At 37.3% G+C, this 18,780-nt stretch overlaps 1 protein-coding gene across 4 annotated transcripts in view; it reads left to right on the forward strand.

Moving 5' to 3' along the window:
- Positions 1–18,780, forward strand: part of znf536 (zinc finger protein 536) — a 179,680-nt gene that overhangs the window by 147,156 nt on the left and 13,744 nt on the right. For 2 of the 4 annotated variants that reach the window (XM_084403856.1, XM_084403858.1), the window contains one exon: positions 14,730–16,147. The exons of the other annotated variants lie outside the window; for them this stretch is intronic. In XM_084403856.1, coding sequence (XP_084259982.1) covers positions 14,730–14,787 — 58 coding nt within the window. In that variant the 3' untranslated portion in view covers positions 14,788–16,147. Of the gene's footprint in view, positions 1–14,729; positions 16,148–18,780 lie in introns of those variants that run through there. 4 annotated transcript variants of the gene reach the window in all.

The raw sequence follows: 18,780 nt of genomic DNA on the forward strand, positions 1-18,780 counted from the left end.
ACCAACATTTGGGATGTGTATAAAAAGAAAATTATTTGTCTATTTTTTTTATTTATTTTTTTGCATTAAATAAGCATTCAAAGTTAATAGAAGAAAATGCAACCAAATGTGATTAATGGGATACATATCACAGGGGAATTCATATATAATTATTATTAAAAAAAATCAAAAAATAATAATTATTATTCTTATTTTTATCATTATTAACTTGGTTAACAGCATTGGATGAATGACATTAACAAAGGCAATAATGAATACTACACTGATAGAGACAATTATGACATTGTTGTTGTATCGTTTTAACTGAAAATGAGGTCAAATTCTGCCACAGGACAAAATTGTCATTTCAAAAAGGACAATGCAGATTTATAGCTTTCTGTTAAATAATAACTTAAAGTAATAGTAAAATAATAGAAATAATAGTATTTCCCACATCAAAAAACATGGTTTTTGTGCCTGTAATACTTTAAAAGAATAAAAGTAAAGGGACATGAAAGCAACATATTCATGAAAGCGCCTTAAGCGTTTTTTCCCCCTCTTGTTCCTCTCGATTTTCCACTATTAAAACAAGACAAACAGTAGTCAAAGAACCCTCCATCTCTCTGTCTGCATTTGTGTCATTATTTCCTCCCTTTCTGTCTTTCTTTTTTTATGCTGTCTGCTATTTATTTATTGATCACCGGACTGGCTGGTTATCTTTGCATGTTGGGCAGTTATAGATGAATGCACAAAGCATTTCAATCTGAACAAGAGATCATTGTGCATTGTGGGTCCTCCCACGTTCTTTGGTTTTGCATTGTGGAAGTGGAGGGGGGGTCGAAATCAGAACAAATGCTGTCATTTCCTGTCATCCCGTGCTCTGGCCATTGAGTGGCTGCGAAAACAAACGTGGGAGTGTTACTGATAACATAAAAATATTATCCGGCTCCTGTTGCCGACCCCTACAGTACCTTTGAGAATAGCTATTAGAGCAGAGACAGTGAGTCCTGACTGTGACTATAGATCAGGTGATGATGTACAGTAAAGCGTGAGTTTATACCATGGGTCGACACATAACTGGGGCAAGGCTTTGATTTCGGACTTGATAAAGACACAAACAAACACTTGTCTCTGAGTTCTCAAGACTTCTCAGGTTCCTTGCTCTGTTTATCAGTGTGTTATCTGAAGCCCAGGAGTGTTAAATATCATAAGCTGGCATGTATTTAACATTTATAAAAATGAGCATATTGTGGATTGTCACACTATCCCATGATATTTGACATATTCCTAGTAGATGCAAAACTAATGGATAACTCAATATTATTATTATTATTATTTGTAGAAGTAGTAGTACTAACAAAAATGCTCCCACTTTATATTAGGTATTCTAAACTACTATGTACTTACATACAAAAAAAAAAAGGACAATGTACTTATTTTGTACCTATCCATGTTGTTTTGCAAAACAATTGTGGTACTACTGAGGTGGGATACGGGTAAGGTTAGGGACAGGTTTGGTGGTAAGGTTAAGTTTAGGGGTGGGTTAAGGTGTGATAGGTCAACATTGTAATTATAAATGTATTTACAGAAATTAATTACATATATAATTATATGCAGATATTTTTTAATATACTGTAAGTACAATGCAAAAACATGTATGTACACAATAAGTGCATTGTAAAGGATTAATATTAATGTTAGTACATAAAGACACCTAATATAAAGTGGGTCCACAAAAAAAAAAAAAAAACCCTAGGAGTGCAGTGAACTGTTTGTAACCTACTGTAACATTTATGTCTTAACCATGCATAAACATATTATGGATTAATTTGTCACAGATATGTAATGTATTCCTAGTAGATACAAAACTAATGGAGAATTCATTATTATTATTATTATTATTAGTAGTAGTAGTAGTAGTAGTAGTAGTAATTGTAGTAATAATAATAATAATAACTATATATATATATGAAGAGTTCAGATGCAAAAGCCTATAAGTGCCATCTGAAATTTTCTTCTATAATGATCATTTTTATAAAGCTTGTATATTTAAGTTCAATAATTTCACTTAAATGGCAATGCAAATTACCTATTAATATCATTTAAGTGAAATTACTTAACTTAAATATACAAGCTTTATAAAAATTTCAGATGGCACTTAGAGGCTTTTGCATCTGAACTCTTCATATATATATATATATATATATATATATATATATATATACACAGTGCAATGCATAAGTGAATACACCCATGCTAAAGTTGACTAAAAAGAGGAATAAAAAATCATATTTTGGAAATTGAATAAATAAAAATCTGCCTGCCTCTATGGGAATTTAACATAGGGGTGTACTCACTTATGCACCATGTATTTTAAGGAAGAACATTTATTTACGATACATTATTCATTCACAAAGAAAATTGGTGTCCTTAAAGGTTGGATTTTTCCTAATTTTTTTAATTAAGGCATTAAGTTCAATTTCCAAAATATGATTTTTTATTCCTCTTTTTAGTCAACTTTAGCATGGGTGTATTCACTTATGCATTGCACTGTATATATATATATATATATATATATATATATATATATATATATATATATATATATATATATATATATATATATATATTGTTGTTATTATTATTATTACTACAATTACTACTACTACTACTACTACTACTACTATATATATATATATGATATATGATATAAAATATCATAAGCTGGCAGTGACCTGTTTATTAACTTTTATGTTTTTACTATTTAATGGAATGTAAACATGAACATGAACATGAACATGTTTCAACATGAACATGAACATGTTTACACTATCTACATAGTGTAGTGTGTGGACTACACTATCCCTGTCACACTGTCACACTATCCCATGATATTTAATATATTCATAGAGTAGATGCAAAAACAATGGATAACTTATGTTGTTGTTGATGATGATGATGATGCTAATAGTTGATTTTCTAGGAGAGAGAGAGAGAAAAAAATATATAAGAGGAAAAAAACAGCTCTGACAATCTACTCAAAGATCATGAGTCTTATAAAAGGCACCATACAATACAGACATAATTATGGTACAGAATTGTAAGGCTGTCGATTTGGGGAGGCATCTTTCATTATCCGAGCTTGTGGTGTGCTGTTAAGGTGAAGTCTCTGACAGATTGTGTGGTGGAGAGCCATGTCAGCAGGAAGGGTTACAGCCTGGACACACCAACACATCCAGAAGGTTCTCCACAGGACTCTGACGGACCGCAAATGCTGGAATAGCTTTCCAGGGTTCCAGTGGACCTCAGAGATCAAACGAAGCAGCAGGAGTGTGAGAGAACGAGAGAGAACGAAAGAGAGAGAGAGAGAGCGGGGTTGTTTGGGAGGGGGGAAGAGGACGGGATCGTGAAAGACTGCGAGACTGGGAGAGAGATACAGGGGTAATGACATTTCTCTGACAGGAGTGCGGAGTGATACTCTTAGTTTTCTCTCTCATCCATTCGCTGCTGGTGGGTGGATCCGGGGCCAAACCCAACGGTTCCCACAATCCAGCTTTCTGAAAAGATTCATAATTACTCTTAAGAAGGTAATAGTGTCAAATGAATGCCTGCAGGAACAAAGGATCTTATTATGCTTTCTTGTCAGTGTGTGTGTGTGTGTGTGTGTGGGTGCGTGTGAACATTCATGTGTATATCGGTCATCTATTGCCATTACGTCTGGAGGAATAGCACACAGTAGACGATGGGAAAGGGAAAGGAAACAGTGTAGTTTTACCCAGCCATCAAAGATCTCTTGTGTTTATTTGGGGTCTGTGTGTTAGTCTTGCAGTTGTTTTTAACAGGGGTTTTTTTTCCCCCTTTGTAGTCAAGTATAGTTCACAATCACTGCTAGAGTCCCTCTCTCTCTCACACACACACACACACACACGTCTGAGAGTCGAGAGAAGTCTTCTTATTGGAAAATCTTTCAATAAATCAATGTGACTTTAAACACATTTCCCCCGTGACACCCCTGACCTGATAAGAACTCCACTAATCTCTTTTGAGGCTGTCAGTGTGCTTTGAACAAAATCTAGTTCGCATCTATCAGCAAGGTTATTTGTCAATGACTTATAATCCTAGGTAAATTTCTCTGGTTTTATATTAGAGGCGGCTAAGGGTTCTCATGTCTGAAGTTTCTCAGGCTTGGGAAAAAGGAGGAGACCAAAGTGGAACAAAAAGAATGTTATGGATCTGCCTGCCAAAAACAATGAGAGCAGAGAAAAGTGAGGAAAAGCGGATAATTGTTGCGATTGTACTGACATTTTAAACAGAAAGGACCTTTATTCGCTTGCCGCTTTGGCTTATTTTACTTGGTACGCTTTTATTTGTATTATTATTTACATATTTGCCATTACTGTTTTCATGTGCCTGCCTTTATGTGCGCGCAAATATGATGTGGCTCTCGAGAAAACATGCAGTGCATCGTTCCAGCGAAGGCAGGGAGCGATCTGCAGCGAGCCGAGGCCTACTGGGTAATTTATGAAGTCTCAATTAGACAAGCACACAAAGTAATGATTCTCAAAAGCGCTTTGTCCAGCACATGGCGTATTAGATGCTGTCCATGCCTATTAGACCTGCCTCCCGAACTTCATAAACGGCATTCTCTGATGAATTATTAATAACACATTTGAGAGACTTACTGTTCCTTGACTGCCCATGGAAGCAGCTATTTAGGTTAAAATAGACTAAAAAGCATTTGTAATTGATAAAATTGCCATATCTAAACCGAAGAGGTCTTTAAGAGTGTGAAGTGGATTTGGAGAAGCGAAAGTACTGTTGTTTTTCCCCACTATTGTCTGCAAATAGGCATACTCTTGTTTCCATGGATAAATGCTTTCATATCTGCCAGCTCATTTTTGGTCTTTACAGAGAATGTTAGATCTTCTGTTGTTTACAGGTTGTCAAAAAATAAAAAGCCTTGCCTTAAGTGCTTACACTGCACGTAAATAGTTTGACATTTCATATTCAACAGCGCTTTACTTGTGCTTGTAAATAAATAAAAGGTAAACAAAGGCTCCGTTTCTGGTGCGCACATAACCCTGGATCTTGATACTCTCATATTCTGTGTTTAATGATCTCAGGTGTATTTTCGCATTGCATGCCCATGATCATCTGTCTATTAGATGAAATAATAACAGGCTTTTTTATGTCATTCTGATGTCACTCATCTCTGTTTCTTCCAATGGCATCATTAGGTTGGCATGATTAGACACTTGTGTGTGAGGGAAACGCATTACTGTTTATTAAAGACATGAGTGGTCCGTTGAAACCAACACAGTGACGCTTCTCGCTATTACCCTTTGTGAGGTGTGTATATTGTTTAACATTAATATTGCTCTTCATTCAAGTACACTCTAGTTACTCTAGTAAGTATTACCAAAGCAGAGTTCAGAGTCCAAGGCATCATCACAGATGCTAGTTTAATTAGTTAATCATTTGCACACCCTATGCACATTCCTATGGTCATACTACATATGTGTAACTGTCACTATTCATACAAATCTATATATTTTGTGTGGTAGTTGTATGTAGTACTTTGTCGTGGCCAAAAGTATGTGGACACACCCTTCAGATTACCATGTTTGGCTGTTTCAGCTACACTCATTACTAGCAGGTGCATAAAATCCAGGATACAGCCATGCAATGTCCTCTGACAAACAGACTCCCTTTGGGGAAGAGTCAGTGTGAAAGAACTTGATTCGCTTGCACAGAGCTTAAATCTCATTGAACACCTTTGGGTTGAATTGGAACGGTGACTGTAAGCAACTGCACCTGCCGTCAGTGGGTCTGAATGAGAGCAAACATCTAGTGGAAAGTCTTCACACGAGAGAATTACCAACTCCTTATTAATGCCTAATCTTTTGAAATAAAATGTTCCACATACACATTCAAATGTTTGGGGTTTTCATTCATTCATTCATTCATTCATTCTTTCTTTCTTTCTTTCTTTCTTTCTTTCTTTCTTTCTTTCTTTCTTTCTTTCTTTCTTTCTTTCTTTCTTTCTTTCTTTCTTTCTTTCTTTCTTTCTTTCTTTCTTTCTTTCTTTCTTTCTTTCTTTCTTTCTTTCTTTCTTTCTTTCTTTCTTTCTTTCTTTCTTTCTTTCTTTCTTTCTTTCTTTCTTTCTTTCTTTCTTTCTTTCTTTCTTTCTTTCTTTCTTTCTTTCTTTCTTTCTTTCTTTCTTTCTTTCTTTCTTTCTTTCATTCATTCATTCATTCATTCATTTATTCATTCATTCATTCAGCAAGGATGAGTTAAGTTGATCAAAAGTGACAGTAAAGACAGTATTTGCAAAAAAAAAAAAACTATTTCAAATAAATGTTGTTCTTTATATCCATCAAAGAATTGTGAAAAATAAATATTTGTTTATACAAAAATATTAAGCAGTACAACTATTTTCAACAATAACATTATTGCATAACATAACAAATTGTTTCTTGAGCAGAAAATCAGCATATTAGAATGATTTCTGAAGGATCATGTGACACTGAAGACTGGAGTAATGATGCTGAAATCACCAGAGGTATTAATTACATTTAAAAAAATATTCAAATAGAAGTTAAATTAATTAATATCGTAAATAGATTTTTGATCAAGTAAATGCAGCCTTGGTGAGCACAAGAAACTTCTTTCAAAAACATAAAAAAACTATTACCGACCCCAAACTTTTGAACGGTTGTATGTATGTATGTCTGTATGTATTATTTGGGCTCACTCATACTCTACAATATATATATGTATATATATATATATATATATATGCCTTGAAAATAAACATCTTGAACATGATATGGAACATGATGGTTTAATTAAAAACACATTGACTTGAAAGCAAACACAAACACTTAAAAACAAAAAAAAAGAAGGGAAAAAGGGATTGTAGTTAATTAAAACAATCCCTTGCTTCACACATTCTTATACATCCCTCTCTCTCTCTCACACACACACACACACACACACACACAAACAAATGTAGGTTTTTCCAACACCAACCACCTCTCTTTTACAGGGGAACTGGCTTTCACCAATCCCACAATCCCTCAACCAAACTCCCATATATTACAATCACCTGAGAGTAGGAGCTCTCATCTGTGTGACAGTAAAGCTGCAAATCTTGCAGTCCTAAATCTCTCTCTCTGTTTAGCCCGCACTCTCGCGTCGTCGCTGTTCTCAAACCGAGCGTTCACCTCTTGGCCTCGCTGAAGAAACATCTGCGTGGTGTGTGGGGCAGAGGGGCTGTTTTGGCCAGCGTTCACGCACATATGCAGAAAAATAGAAATGTAAATAAGAGCACATTCATAAATACTGCTGTCTTAATTGAGACCCAGTAAGAGTAAGTAGCAGATGTTAGAGCAGGAACTGTTGAATCATCAGAGACCAGTGGGGAAGCAGGCAAAATCATATAAAAAAAAAAACGAAAAAAAAAAAAAAACACCCAGCCAGGTGCTTGTGATTTTCCTCCACTGCAATCCATGAAATGTGTGCGCACGCATGGATGTGTGTGTGTGCCACGTATGGATTAGGAACCGTTTCCTTCCTCTTTTTTCATCCAAAAACAAAGCAAATGTGGAGAAAAATAGAAGTGACTCCGGAGGTGCCTGGAGTCACAACTGCGACGTGTGTGCGAGAATAAAGAGCTGTTAAGACAGAACTATCAGCGCTTAAGTTGCGACACACTCTCGCTCTCTCATCTCTGTCCAAACTCCAAAATGAACACAGGGAGATGCAAACCCAGTTTCTATCACATGTCACAAGCAGCAAAAGCCTGTCAGCCTACATTCCCACTTAAAACATCCAAATCTCTCTCTCTTTTCTTCTCTTACGAGAGACTGTTGCTTGATCTGAGGAGAGTATGTACTAGCTGCTCGCTTGTGTGGGACCGCTCTCATGATTTCCTTCCCCCCTGGAAAACGCGGTGTGTGGATGTCAGGTTCCCTCTGATAGCTGCTGTGTTGGGACTGCTGGGAAACCAGAGAGAAGGTGGCACTGACAGGTCCCGCCGAGCAGGATAAAAGGACTTGTTTCTGTTTCTACATCCTCTCTCTCTCTCGCTTTCTCTTTTCATTCTCTCTTTTTCACAACATATAAAGTGACTGACAGCGTGGCAGTGTAAAGGGACCTCGTCTGGAGCTGTCTGACTGACTCAGATGCAGCGTTCGGCGGTACGTTCCCTCGACTGAGCGGTGCAACACCGAACGAAATTAGTAAGCGAGAGCGGTGTGGTGCGCAATGCTTGCGCGAATAATAGCGCCGCTTGCTCCAGGGACCCTCGACTCTTCTAGATTAGGGCTCACAATTAATACAACACATACAAGAGAGAGAGCGAGAGAGAGAGAGAGAGAGAGAGAGAGAGAGAGAGAGAGGCCTGCTGAACACGATCCTATTGGAACATTTCAGACACTGAATGTTTATGAATGAGGCTGCGTCTGTTGGTCTCCTTTGTGATGAGCTTAAGTTTTGTCACATTTTCTTAGAGCACATAAAGTGATCTGTTTGTTTCCTGGTACTCATTGTTTTTGTGTACGCCATGTAGGAAGCAGTTGCAACAAAGGCAAAACTTCACATTCATGTGTATGTCTGGGCCGTGCAAAAATTCAGAATTGAAGAATTGGCTGCCTTTGAATTCATGAGTGTGGTTTGTAATTGAATTAGCCACACCACACAGGAATTGAAATGAAATGAGAGGAAGAGGAATTTACTGAATTGTTATTCAAAAAATGATAAACATTAGCAATGTAAGTATTTTTCCACCCTGTTCTAAAGTTAAGTTGTTTTTTACATATTTATTATATGTTATATGCTTGTTAATATAATATTTAATTAAATTATTATTTTTCAGGAGATTGTCTCTGTCTGTAAGGCCTATAAATCATCAAGGCTTTTAAAACTTTTAAAAAACAAACTTTATATTTCTAATTAAATTATAATCATATGAATTTCTTTGAATTCATTTTAATTTGACCTCCCTTTAAGTGCAGTTCTGTAGCCAAGATTTTATTTTATGTTGATTATTTTATTATTATTTTTAATTATTATTATAATTTTTTAATTTTTTATTTTTTTATTATTTAATGGCACACAAACCGTGTGTGTGTTTTTGCGTGTCTGTGTGTGTGTTTGCGTGTGTGTGTGTGTGAGTTTGGCCTTGGCCTATTTATTTATATTTGCCCCGCAAAATAAAAAGCATGATTCATTCTTCTCGTCCTGATGAACAAAAAATGACCTCATGTCTTCCTGTTGTCAAACAAAAGATTCTTTAATTTGAAAAAAAACGCATAAAGGGGGGAGCAAACACGAAGCGAAGAATTTAAAACAACGCAACCCAAATCTCATCAGAGAGAAATGTGAAGCATACGCATTTAAGAGAAACAGACAATGACAACTTTTACCAGCAGCCCTGCCTCGACCTTGTTAGTGGGGCACTCTGGTAATCTGCGCTTAATGATTTTTCTCTTTTCTCCCTCGCCCTCCCTTCACCTCTCCCTCATTCTTCCTCCTTTCTCTCTTTTACATTAGACCACAGCTTGAGCCTGAACCGCAGAGTGTCACAGTCATTTAAGACGCAGCCCTAACGTTTTTTTCCTCCTCACATTCCGACGCCATTATGTTACATTGTTGCAGAATAAAGAGCCGTATTATGTTCCAGCAGTAAAGGGCACAAGTGGACTGAGTTTTTATCTGCTGAACGAATCAATCAGGATTATGTCAGTTGAAAAGAATCACAGACAGCAGTCGCCAGCGGACGAGGCCCGTGTATGTGCGCGATTAGGAGGGATACGTAAATATACGTACGAGAAAAGCGTATAACGGTTGTTGAGTGAAGTGTCATTTCTGCGAGAGCTCTGTTTTATTTTACACTGTTCTCTCACAGTCAGAGGATTGTGAGGACACTAATTATCATTTCAGCAGAAATGATTACGAGATCAAATGGAGATCGAATGCCATTTCCTTCCATTAATGCGGGGGGTTTAGTGCGGCTGTCATGCATTGGCCATCGCCGGGCCTGTGGGAAAAAGACTGAGGGAAGAATTGGGGAGAGGCTTAGGCCAGGGCGGGGCTTGGCCGATGGGAATATTCATAACAGTGCACAGAAACGGAAAGATGACCTCCGGAGAGATTGAAAGATCGTCCGGAGTCCGTATGAAACTTTAAGATGTGTGTGGATGCTGGTTAAAAACGCCTGTATCTGTTCATAAAACGTGTCTTTTCATTTATTTGGCGGTGTTTGTCCGCGCTCAGTGCCTCACGAGCCGGGATGGAGGTCGTGGCCTGAGGGTCGCCCCTCACAACCTGCTGGTGAAGTGAACAGCCATGAAAAGAACATTTTGTTTGTCAGTGTAGTCGGACAAATTGTTCCACTGCACCGCGTCCGTGTCCCCTGTTAGTAGCTTCGAACGAGCGAAGAGATCTGTGTTGCAGTAGTGGTAAAACTGTAGATATTGTTTAAATATCCTCCATTGGCTTTGCTTGAAATGGATGATGGAAAATTTCAAAGTGCTGCATAGCCATTTGTATTGTATTTATGTATTGCAAAAAAAGGTAATAGATCAAGCACATTCCATTATCCCCTTATAAGATCATTAGCAAATATAATTAGATATGAAAAGAAAGTAATTTGGGTTAGAGAGGGAGAAAAGCGCTATCAGGCACAGAAGACAGATTGCAACATCAGTGTTTGGCTTTAAATTGCTCAGTGGAGGTAGTATCAGTGTGAGAATCTCTGCCCCAGAAATAGACTTGAGTCAGAGAGCAAGACACATCCAACATCCCAGCCCTCCGTTTTCTCCGTTTTCTTTTCTTGACGTAGTCAGAGTCTGGTTGGCGTGTGGTGGTTGCTCTTATTCTGGTTAAAGTTTTTGTGTCATCCTCCATCATCTGAGGAAGGTTTATTTGCTGCCTAGTAATCCGGCGGAGTAACAAACTCGCTGTTTGTTTTACCTTCACAGTCGTCCTTTCCTCGCGGTGCATTTTAAGGACTTTTTCAAGTGTGCCACATGCACGAGGTCGCCTGCTTCTTTGTGCTCCTCCGTATACTTATCTAAAGGCAATCTGAACCCACACAAGGACCAAACGTACAATTCTGCCGTTTCCTCCAGAAACATTGGGTTTCTTTTACGCTTTGAGGGGATAGAAGGGGGTGGTGTGCGAGGATTCTTCTAGTCTTTGTGAATCCCTACAAATGGTATTCATAAACATCCTGTATTCATTAAAACCTTCTAAAAATATGATTTGGGTGCACTTCCTTGCGTTCGGCCCGCTTATATGTGTGTTTGCGTGTGTGTGTGTGTGTATTCGCACGCTGACTCGTATTTACATATTTATAAATACTGGGCTGTACAATGAGGTCTACCTTTGCCAAAAACAACTCTTTTCCAGCAGCACCGGATGCCTGGGAGAGAACAAAGCCACCCTCCATGGCAGAATGTGCGGTGTGTGTTGTGTTTGTGTTCAGCAGGAGATGATGGTGAACCACATCACTTACATCTAGACTTCATTCATATCGAAAAACAGAGACTTTTAGACTACCAAAAACAGCTGAACTGAAGTTTTCCTGTAAACAGAGGATATTAGACTAAGCACTTAGTAGTTACATAATGTGGTGAAAATATCAGTCAGAGGCCATGTGCAAAATAAATGTTCCCGATTCCTTTCCATAATGCATGTTCTGCCTTATCTGATTGTTTAAACATGTATTCAAAAGTTCTGAAATTCATATCCTCGCATTTTCCTCCAATTAAATGACCCCTGTTCTCAGGAAACCTAAAACGAGCAGGCCTTTGAAACACAAATATGCACTAAGTAGATTTCATGGTAAAAATAGAATACCTGAGGGAGGTCAGGGTATAAAGCGGCCCTGTGTTTTAGATGGGAGCGCTCTTCGCCTTAACTCTGTGGTCCGGGAATAATAAGAAGCAGTTAGGAAATGTCAGGACTTTGACTCAGACAGCCCCGCTTTTCCCCAAGTGTGCTGGCCCTTGTTAACTGAGCTTGCTTCCAGCCTTGTGCTGTGCTATTGTTCTGTCTGCCTTTTCATTTAGCCATTCTGTTAAGCATGACACTTGTATTAACATAAGATGGATCCTGGAGCTATGTGTCCTCTTACCATATGTCTTGTATTACTTTCCAGGGCCCTCTCTTGTCTCACAGTGAGAGTGTATTATCATGTTTGGGCAGTAGAGGGCGCCACATTTTCTTTTTGGCATTTTGACATTTCAACATTGTCATTTTCATTACCATTTGAAGTACTCCTGTTGATGATGTAAAAATAATTTAGCTTTTCTTTTTTATTTGTATCGACATAATGACTCATTATTTAAACCCAACGTTTGGGCAAGCACAAACAAAGACACACAATTCAAGCTATGAGAAAATAGACTGATGACAACATAATATGACAGGCCAGAGTATGATAAATATTTCTAGGGTGGCGAAATAATTAAGCAATCACTCCACATGCAGACAGGGAGGCTTCAAAATTGATCAGAACAGGAGGAGGAAAAAGTTGCTAGGATCGTAAAGTTGGTGTGCTAGTCTCCAGATCGCAGTGGCAGTTGTTTGGGGAAAAGAAATGGCGTCCTTAAATAATAACATTCCAGGTGGCTTAGTTAATGAAGAGTGAAAATCAAATATGGGGCGGAATCTGTAACTCATTACCAGAACTTTCTTTAAGAGGAAGTCACCAAGAGCACTGGCCCCTGGGAGACCAGGCGTTTTTAAAACCTGAGAAGATAATTTATTATCATTATGGTTATGATTATCTTAATTTCCTCACGGACGCACAACAAAAAAATGCCAGCAGACAGCTGTAGAGCCGCGACCACAGTATAGTCGTACAGAACACTGCCAATCACTTCAGATTTGATAAATATCAAACACTTTATCTGTAGATTAACATGAAATATCAGCAGGTTAAAGGAAATTGACATTGAGTAACAAGATCTTATTTTCAACATGAAGTTGGGCGGAAAGCTAATTCGGGGGCTTATACTGCCATCTCTTGGACAAAGTGTGCACTGCACCCTTCAGCCTGAACGGTTGAAAGAAATCAGTGGTTTTGCTTTTGCTTATCCTTGGTATTTATTTAAAGTTTCTTTGATGTAGGCTACACATGATATTAAGACTCCAGACACAAAAGTGGCCTAGCTAGTAAAAGCTGTTTTATATTTATTTTATATATATTGGGCGCCGACATGTTGAGATCACATGACCAATCGAATACTACTCTCTTGGTACCCTGTATTATTGGACACAAGTTGCTACCTAAAATTAGTACAACCAACTTGGATGTTTAAGTAATTTGAAATTAAATTACATAAAAAAAAATGTTTGCATCTTATGTAACTTATATAATAGTTGAAGTTAAAGCAATGTAAAAACACATGTTGTCATAACTTATTGATCATATATTTTTTGTACAGTGTACTTTCATATATAAGTAGAGCAGTCGCATTTGTGTTTTTTTTTTTTAAAAGATGTGCGATTATTGATTCTTTTTTTTTATTTGCATAAGAATCATTTCTATCTGAGAACACAAAAGTGGTTAATTTTATTCTTAATCTATATAAGCAATTTCAGAAGCGCCTGACATCTGAGTGGAAAGTGTGTCTGTTAAAGAAGAGCACATCTGAGATGTGCGCATAATGCAAAGCGAGTGGGCGTCAGCGTTATTGCTCTTTGGCAAATCTAAATGACGATGTTTTATTCCATTATTAGCGGGGAACTGACTCCTTGTTTCATTTCCATAACATTTCTTGCGAGAGCACACTCAAATAAATGCATGTTTTAATTTCATTTTGTCATTTTCATAGAGGCACTTGAAAAGAACATGACTCGGAAATGCACTCTGTAGATTTTATTGCCAAATAATTTTCTTAGAGGCTGTAGAGGGAATTAAACAACATTTATATTATTTAGTTCAAACGGCGATAGCACATAAATAGGGAAAAAAAGCAGTAAGCATTTTCGCCGGATTCAAACTTCAGCAGTAATTGCACAAGTGCAATGTTCACAGAGTTATTGTCTTTATATTAGAAGACTTTATATATTTATATAATATCTTTATATTAGAGCTGGAAGAAGTCTGAAAGTGTTCAAATTATCCTCCTCCCGTATCTAATATTTTATCTTACGATTCACAAGATGCGTTTTCTTTAGTGCCATTAGAGGTTAACGGAATCTGAATGGGGAGGTTAATAGTCAACATTTAAGCACACACACAAACACACACACACACACACACACACACACACAGGCATTACAGTGGTCTTTCATTTCTTTCCAGATGTACCCTAAATAAAATAAAAAATTGTCTCATAATAACTGCTTTGAAAATCATAATTAAGTGATCAAAAGTAAACTGTTTTTCTTTTATTCATTATTGTTCGAAACATTTGTTTTAGTCAAGGGAATCAAAGGATGTACATTTTGGTAACACTTAAGTGGACCTTAAGTCAGTTGAATTCTTTATAAAACATTATTGATGGTCATAGTCATCATCACAGGCTAATAATAGTTCTTTGAATTTCATGTCCTTGAAGTGTTACCAAAATCTGAGATGCCAATTTAAAATAAATGACAACAAACATAATAATATGGTTTGTTTTTTTTCTGTTAATGATGGTCTGTCAAAAGTTGTATGCATTTGAGAGAGAGAGAGAGAGAGGAAGGACACAGGCCGTGGTGTTAATCTGCGTTTGTTCTCTTAACCGTAGTTCATCTGTGGGCGGAGGAAGAGGCGTCCCGAAGGTTTGGTCCTGCTCTTACCCCTGAACATAGCCTAACTGACACAGAGATGCAGGACTAATCAGAAACTAACATCACCTCCCCCTACTGGACTGACCGGCCAAGAGCAGGCGATGGAAAAAGAGGACGAGGATTGTGACAATGAAGGACATTATCTTATCAAAAGCATTATTTAACGTAAAAGACTTCAAGAGAGAAACGAAAAAAAGACTAATAAATTGGACAGCTCAGATGGTTTCCTACACAAGCGTTCTCGCTGGATGGAGGGAAGAAGATCTGTTGATGTTTAGTGAGCTGGAAACAGTGAGGGGAAAAAAAAACAACAAATTTTTTGCTTCCTGTGTTTTATGTGTCTTGAATCCTCCCTTGTGTAGCTGATAAATACTTTCTGTGTTTTTAATTGCTTTTTTGACTTTGACCTAGTGAGGAAACGTTGAAGTGCTTGTCCCTCAGAGCAACACATTCCTTGAACCAAGATGGTGGAGAGTTGCCAGTCTCAGAATGAGAGAGTGAGAAACCGTACAGACTTCCCTCTCTTTCTCTGTCTCTCTGTCTCTCTCTGTCTCTCTTTCTCTCTCTCTCTCTCTCTCTCTCTCTCTCTCTCTCTCTCTGTCTCTCTCTCTCTGTCAGTGTTTCTCACTGCCCACCGAATCTTCACCAGTGTTATTTGTCTGAGGCTTCCTAAACCGTTCCTCCGGACGTTTGGACCAACTCACTACACGTTTGGAGACCAAGCACATCCTTGTCAAAAACTCAGCACACTCTTGGCAGTCAGTGCCTGGATGTCAAAGCAGAAGAATGACAATCCAGTACATTCAGGAAATGGGAACACTGCGTTTAAAAAGGGAAGCTACGCCTTTTTCTTTGAGAACTGGCTCCGTGATTTCAGGATTTGTTCTCCTGGTGCGTTTGTGAGACGTTCAGAGCTGAACTCCTGAGAAAGAGGACGCCGTAGCACTCGAGACAAAAAAACCAGCCGAGGTGACGGAAGAACTAGTTTACATCGAGCGTGTCTGATGAAACGGCACGAGCCAAGGAGACTGCGAACGCGCAGCCTGCAGAAATCAAACAGAAACGCGGCCCCTAACCCTACATGCTTTGATCTCAGTCTTGCTCACTTCAAGTACTCTGGTTATGAGATTGTGTTTGTAATATACTGCCACCAATCAGTGTTGCAAAGTGTTACTGACTACTGAAATGGTTTGATGTATTCAATTATTAAAGAAAAAGAAAAGAAAAAAGAAACAAGTATTGTCTAGCCATAGATACAGTCATACGTTGTTGCATTTACAAAGCTAGCTGTTTTAGAGTGTAGGTATTAGATTGGAGTTTTCTTCTCTAGTACTGTAATTTTTGCCTTTCACCTTTGTAAAATACCAATAACATTAAAAGAACAGAAAAAAAAAAAGAAAGATTGACAATCTTCTTCTGTTGCTGCAAGCGTATAAACCCATACAGTATATATACCCATGCCTCATGCAAGCAGATACAAACTGAGGTTTCCCCCCTGAAGTATTTTGCACTGTGATAGTAAATGAAAATCCAGTCTATACAGTACGCAGATCGCTAATGGAAAATGAAGGTGCGTGTGTGCGTGCGTGTTTGTGCGTCCCTTGACGTTGTGGACTGATATTCTCTCTAATCTTTTGTGAACTCTGCTGATTTGGTCTGTGTAGTTCAAACTATTTCATCTTATGATGGTCATCTATGTTGCTTTGAGAATCAATTCAATGAACTTCATTGAAGTCATTGTGTGTAGACTGATGCGTTTGAGTCCAGTCTCTTCAGATATATTCTTTAGTTGTCCTCTTTGCAAAAAAAGAAATAAAAAAACACATCTCTGAAAATTGAATTTGTTTTTATAGTTTCCGACCAAGGTTATGTCTTATTGTAAATGCTACAGTTAAATAAATAAATAAATAAATAAATAAAATAAAAAAAAGTCTCAAAGTGAAGCTGTTTAGTGAACTAGTTTCAGTAAACTAGTACAGGCTATGGTAAGGTAAAGGACTTATGACAGGGAGGGTCAGTGATAGGAAATGTATTGACCAATCCCTATATACACTGGTTATAGATGAGCACACCTCTGGCTCCCTCCTCTGTGTAGTATAACTGAGCATCTCTCTCTCTCTCTCTCTCTCTCTCTCTCTCTCTCTCTCTCTCTCTCTCTCTCTCTCTCTCTCTCTCTCTCTCTCTCTCTCTCTCTCTCTGTCATCTCTGTCATCTCTCTGTCATTCTGGACTAATATATGAGCATTCCACACCTCTGAGCTGTCTTGTGGACTGTATGATTTTCATTTGGTTGCTGTATCTTCATGGCAGATGCTTTGTTTTGTAACTACTGAACTGTACTTATAATGAGAAATAAAATGTATTCAAACTATGAAACATCAGTGTGAACAACTGAGCAGTTTTTTTGTACTACATATTTGCAATTTTAACTTTGAACTTACAAAACGTTTTGTGAGGAAAGGGTGCAATAAATGTTAAGGTACCACACACTAGTAAAGATTTTTTTTTTTTTTTTTAAGAAATGTATACTTTTACTTTATATTATACTTTGATATAATGTTACAAAAGATTTCTGTTTCAAATAAATGCTTTTCTTTTGAATATTCTATTCATCGGGTATCACATTTTACACAAAATATTAAGCAGCACAAGAACTAAGCATAACGTAGTTTTCGTTAGCAGCAAATTTAGCATATTAGAATGATTTCTGAAGGATCATGTGACACTGAAGACTGGAGTAATGATGCTGATTTTTTTTTTCTGACTTTTTTCATCACAGGAATAAATTGCATTTTAGACTACAGACTACTTTTTATTTAATTTTTAATTTATTTTTTTATAATATAATTCACAATATTACTGTTTTGTATTTTTGATAAAAAAAAGCAGTCTTGGTGAGCATATGACATATACATATATATTTTATTAATAATATAATTCACAATATTACTGTTTTGTATTTTTGATCAAAAAATTGCAGTCTTGGTGAGCATATGAAATATATAAGAAATCTTACCGATATACAGTATATAATTGTGAGTGGAAAAATCTACCAGCAGGGCGAGACAAAATGCACAAAATACACTGAAGATTTTTTTTTTTTTTTGTGACTAAGATTATCTTCTATAATGTTGCTTTTTAAGTAAAATTTATTTTTAAGAATATTGAAATTTTACTGGAAAGACAAAATACAATAAGCATAGAGGACTTTTATCGGTTACAGTTATATGATTGAGATTTAACTAAATAATTTTAAACCCAATTCTCTCTCAAATAGAATTGCAGAGACACACACATGGCAACATTTCAGCACACGTGTGAGCTGAGGACTTGTACGATAGACAGCAGAAATGATACATTTCTCTGTCCTCCTGTTTCTCTGCACCCCTGACTCCCATGTTAAGCGTAGTACATGGTGTTAGCTGCAGGGCTACAGGCCTCTGCGTGTGTGTGTGTGTGTGTGTGTGTGTGTCTGTCTGACTCAGGAGCAGTGCGGATTATGACAGCTCGCATTACCGGCTGTGTTCCTGCTAACTGTGGCTCTCTACCCTAGGGCTATAGCCGTGTTAATTCCCCAAACCTGAGAGAGCTGGAAACTAGTGTGCCAATTGATGCTCATCCTCTTTTTTTAATTTTCTCTTTGCCTTTTCTAACTTTTTCAGTCAAGACAATACATTCTGTAGTCGATGTGAACATACAATAAATTAGCCTAAATGACCTTTTTTGACTTTCTAAGATCTGATCCAAGTAGAATAAGCAGATATGTCTACTATTTCTCTGATGTCATTAATTGTATCAGAGAAACACATATGTGACCCTGGACCACAAACATACTAGTCACAGGAGTCCATTTAAATGATGTATACATAGCTGAATAAATAAGCTTCCCATTGATGTATGGTTTGTTAAGATAGGACAATATTTGGCCAAGATACAACTATTTGAACATCTGAGGGTGCAAAACAATCGAAACATTGAGAAAAATCAAGCATAGCGTTAGTTCTGGCAG

This window comes from Rutilus rutilus, assembly GCF_951802725.1.
Source record: "Rutilus rutilus genome assembly, chromosome: 3".
NCBI classification, from domain to species: Eukaryota; Metazoa; Chordata; class Actinopteri; order Cypriniformes; family Leuciscidae; genus Rutilus; species Rutilus rutilus.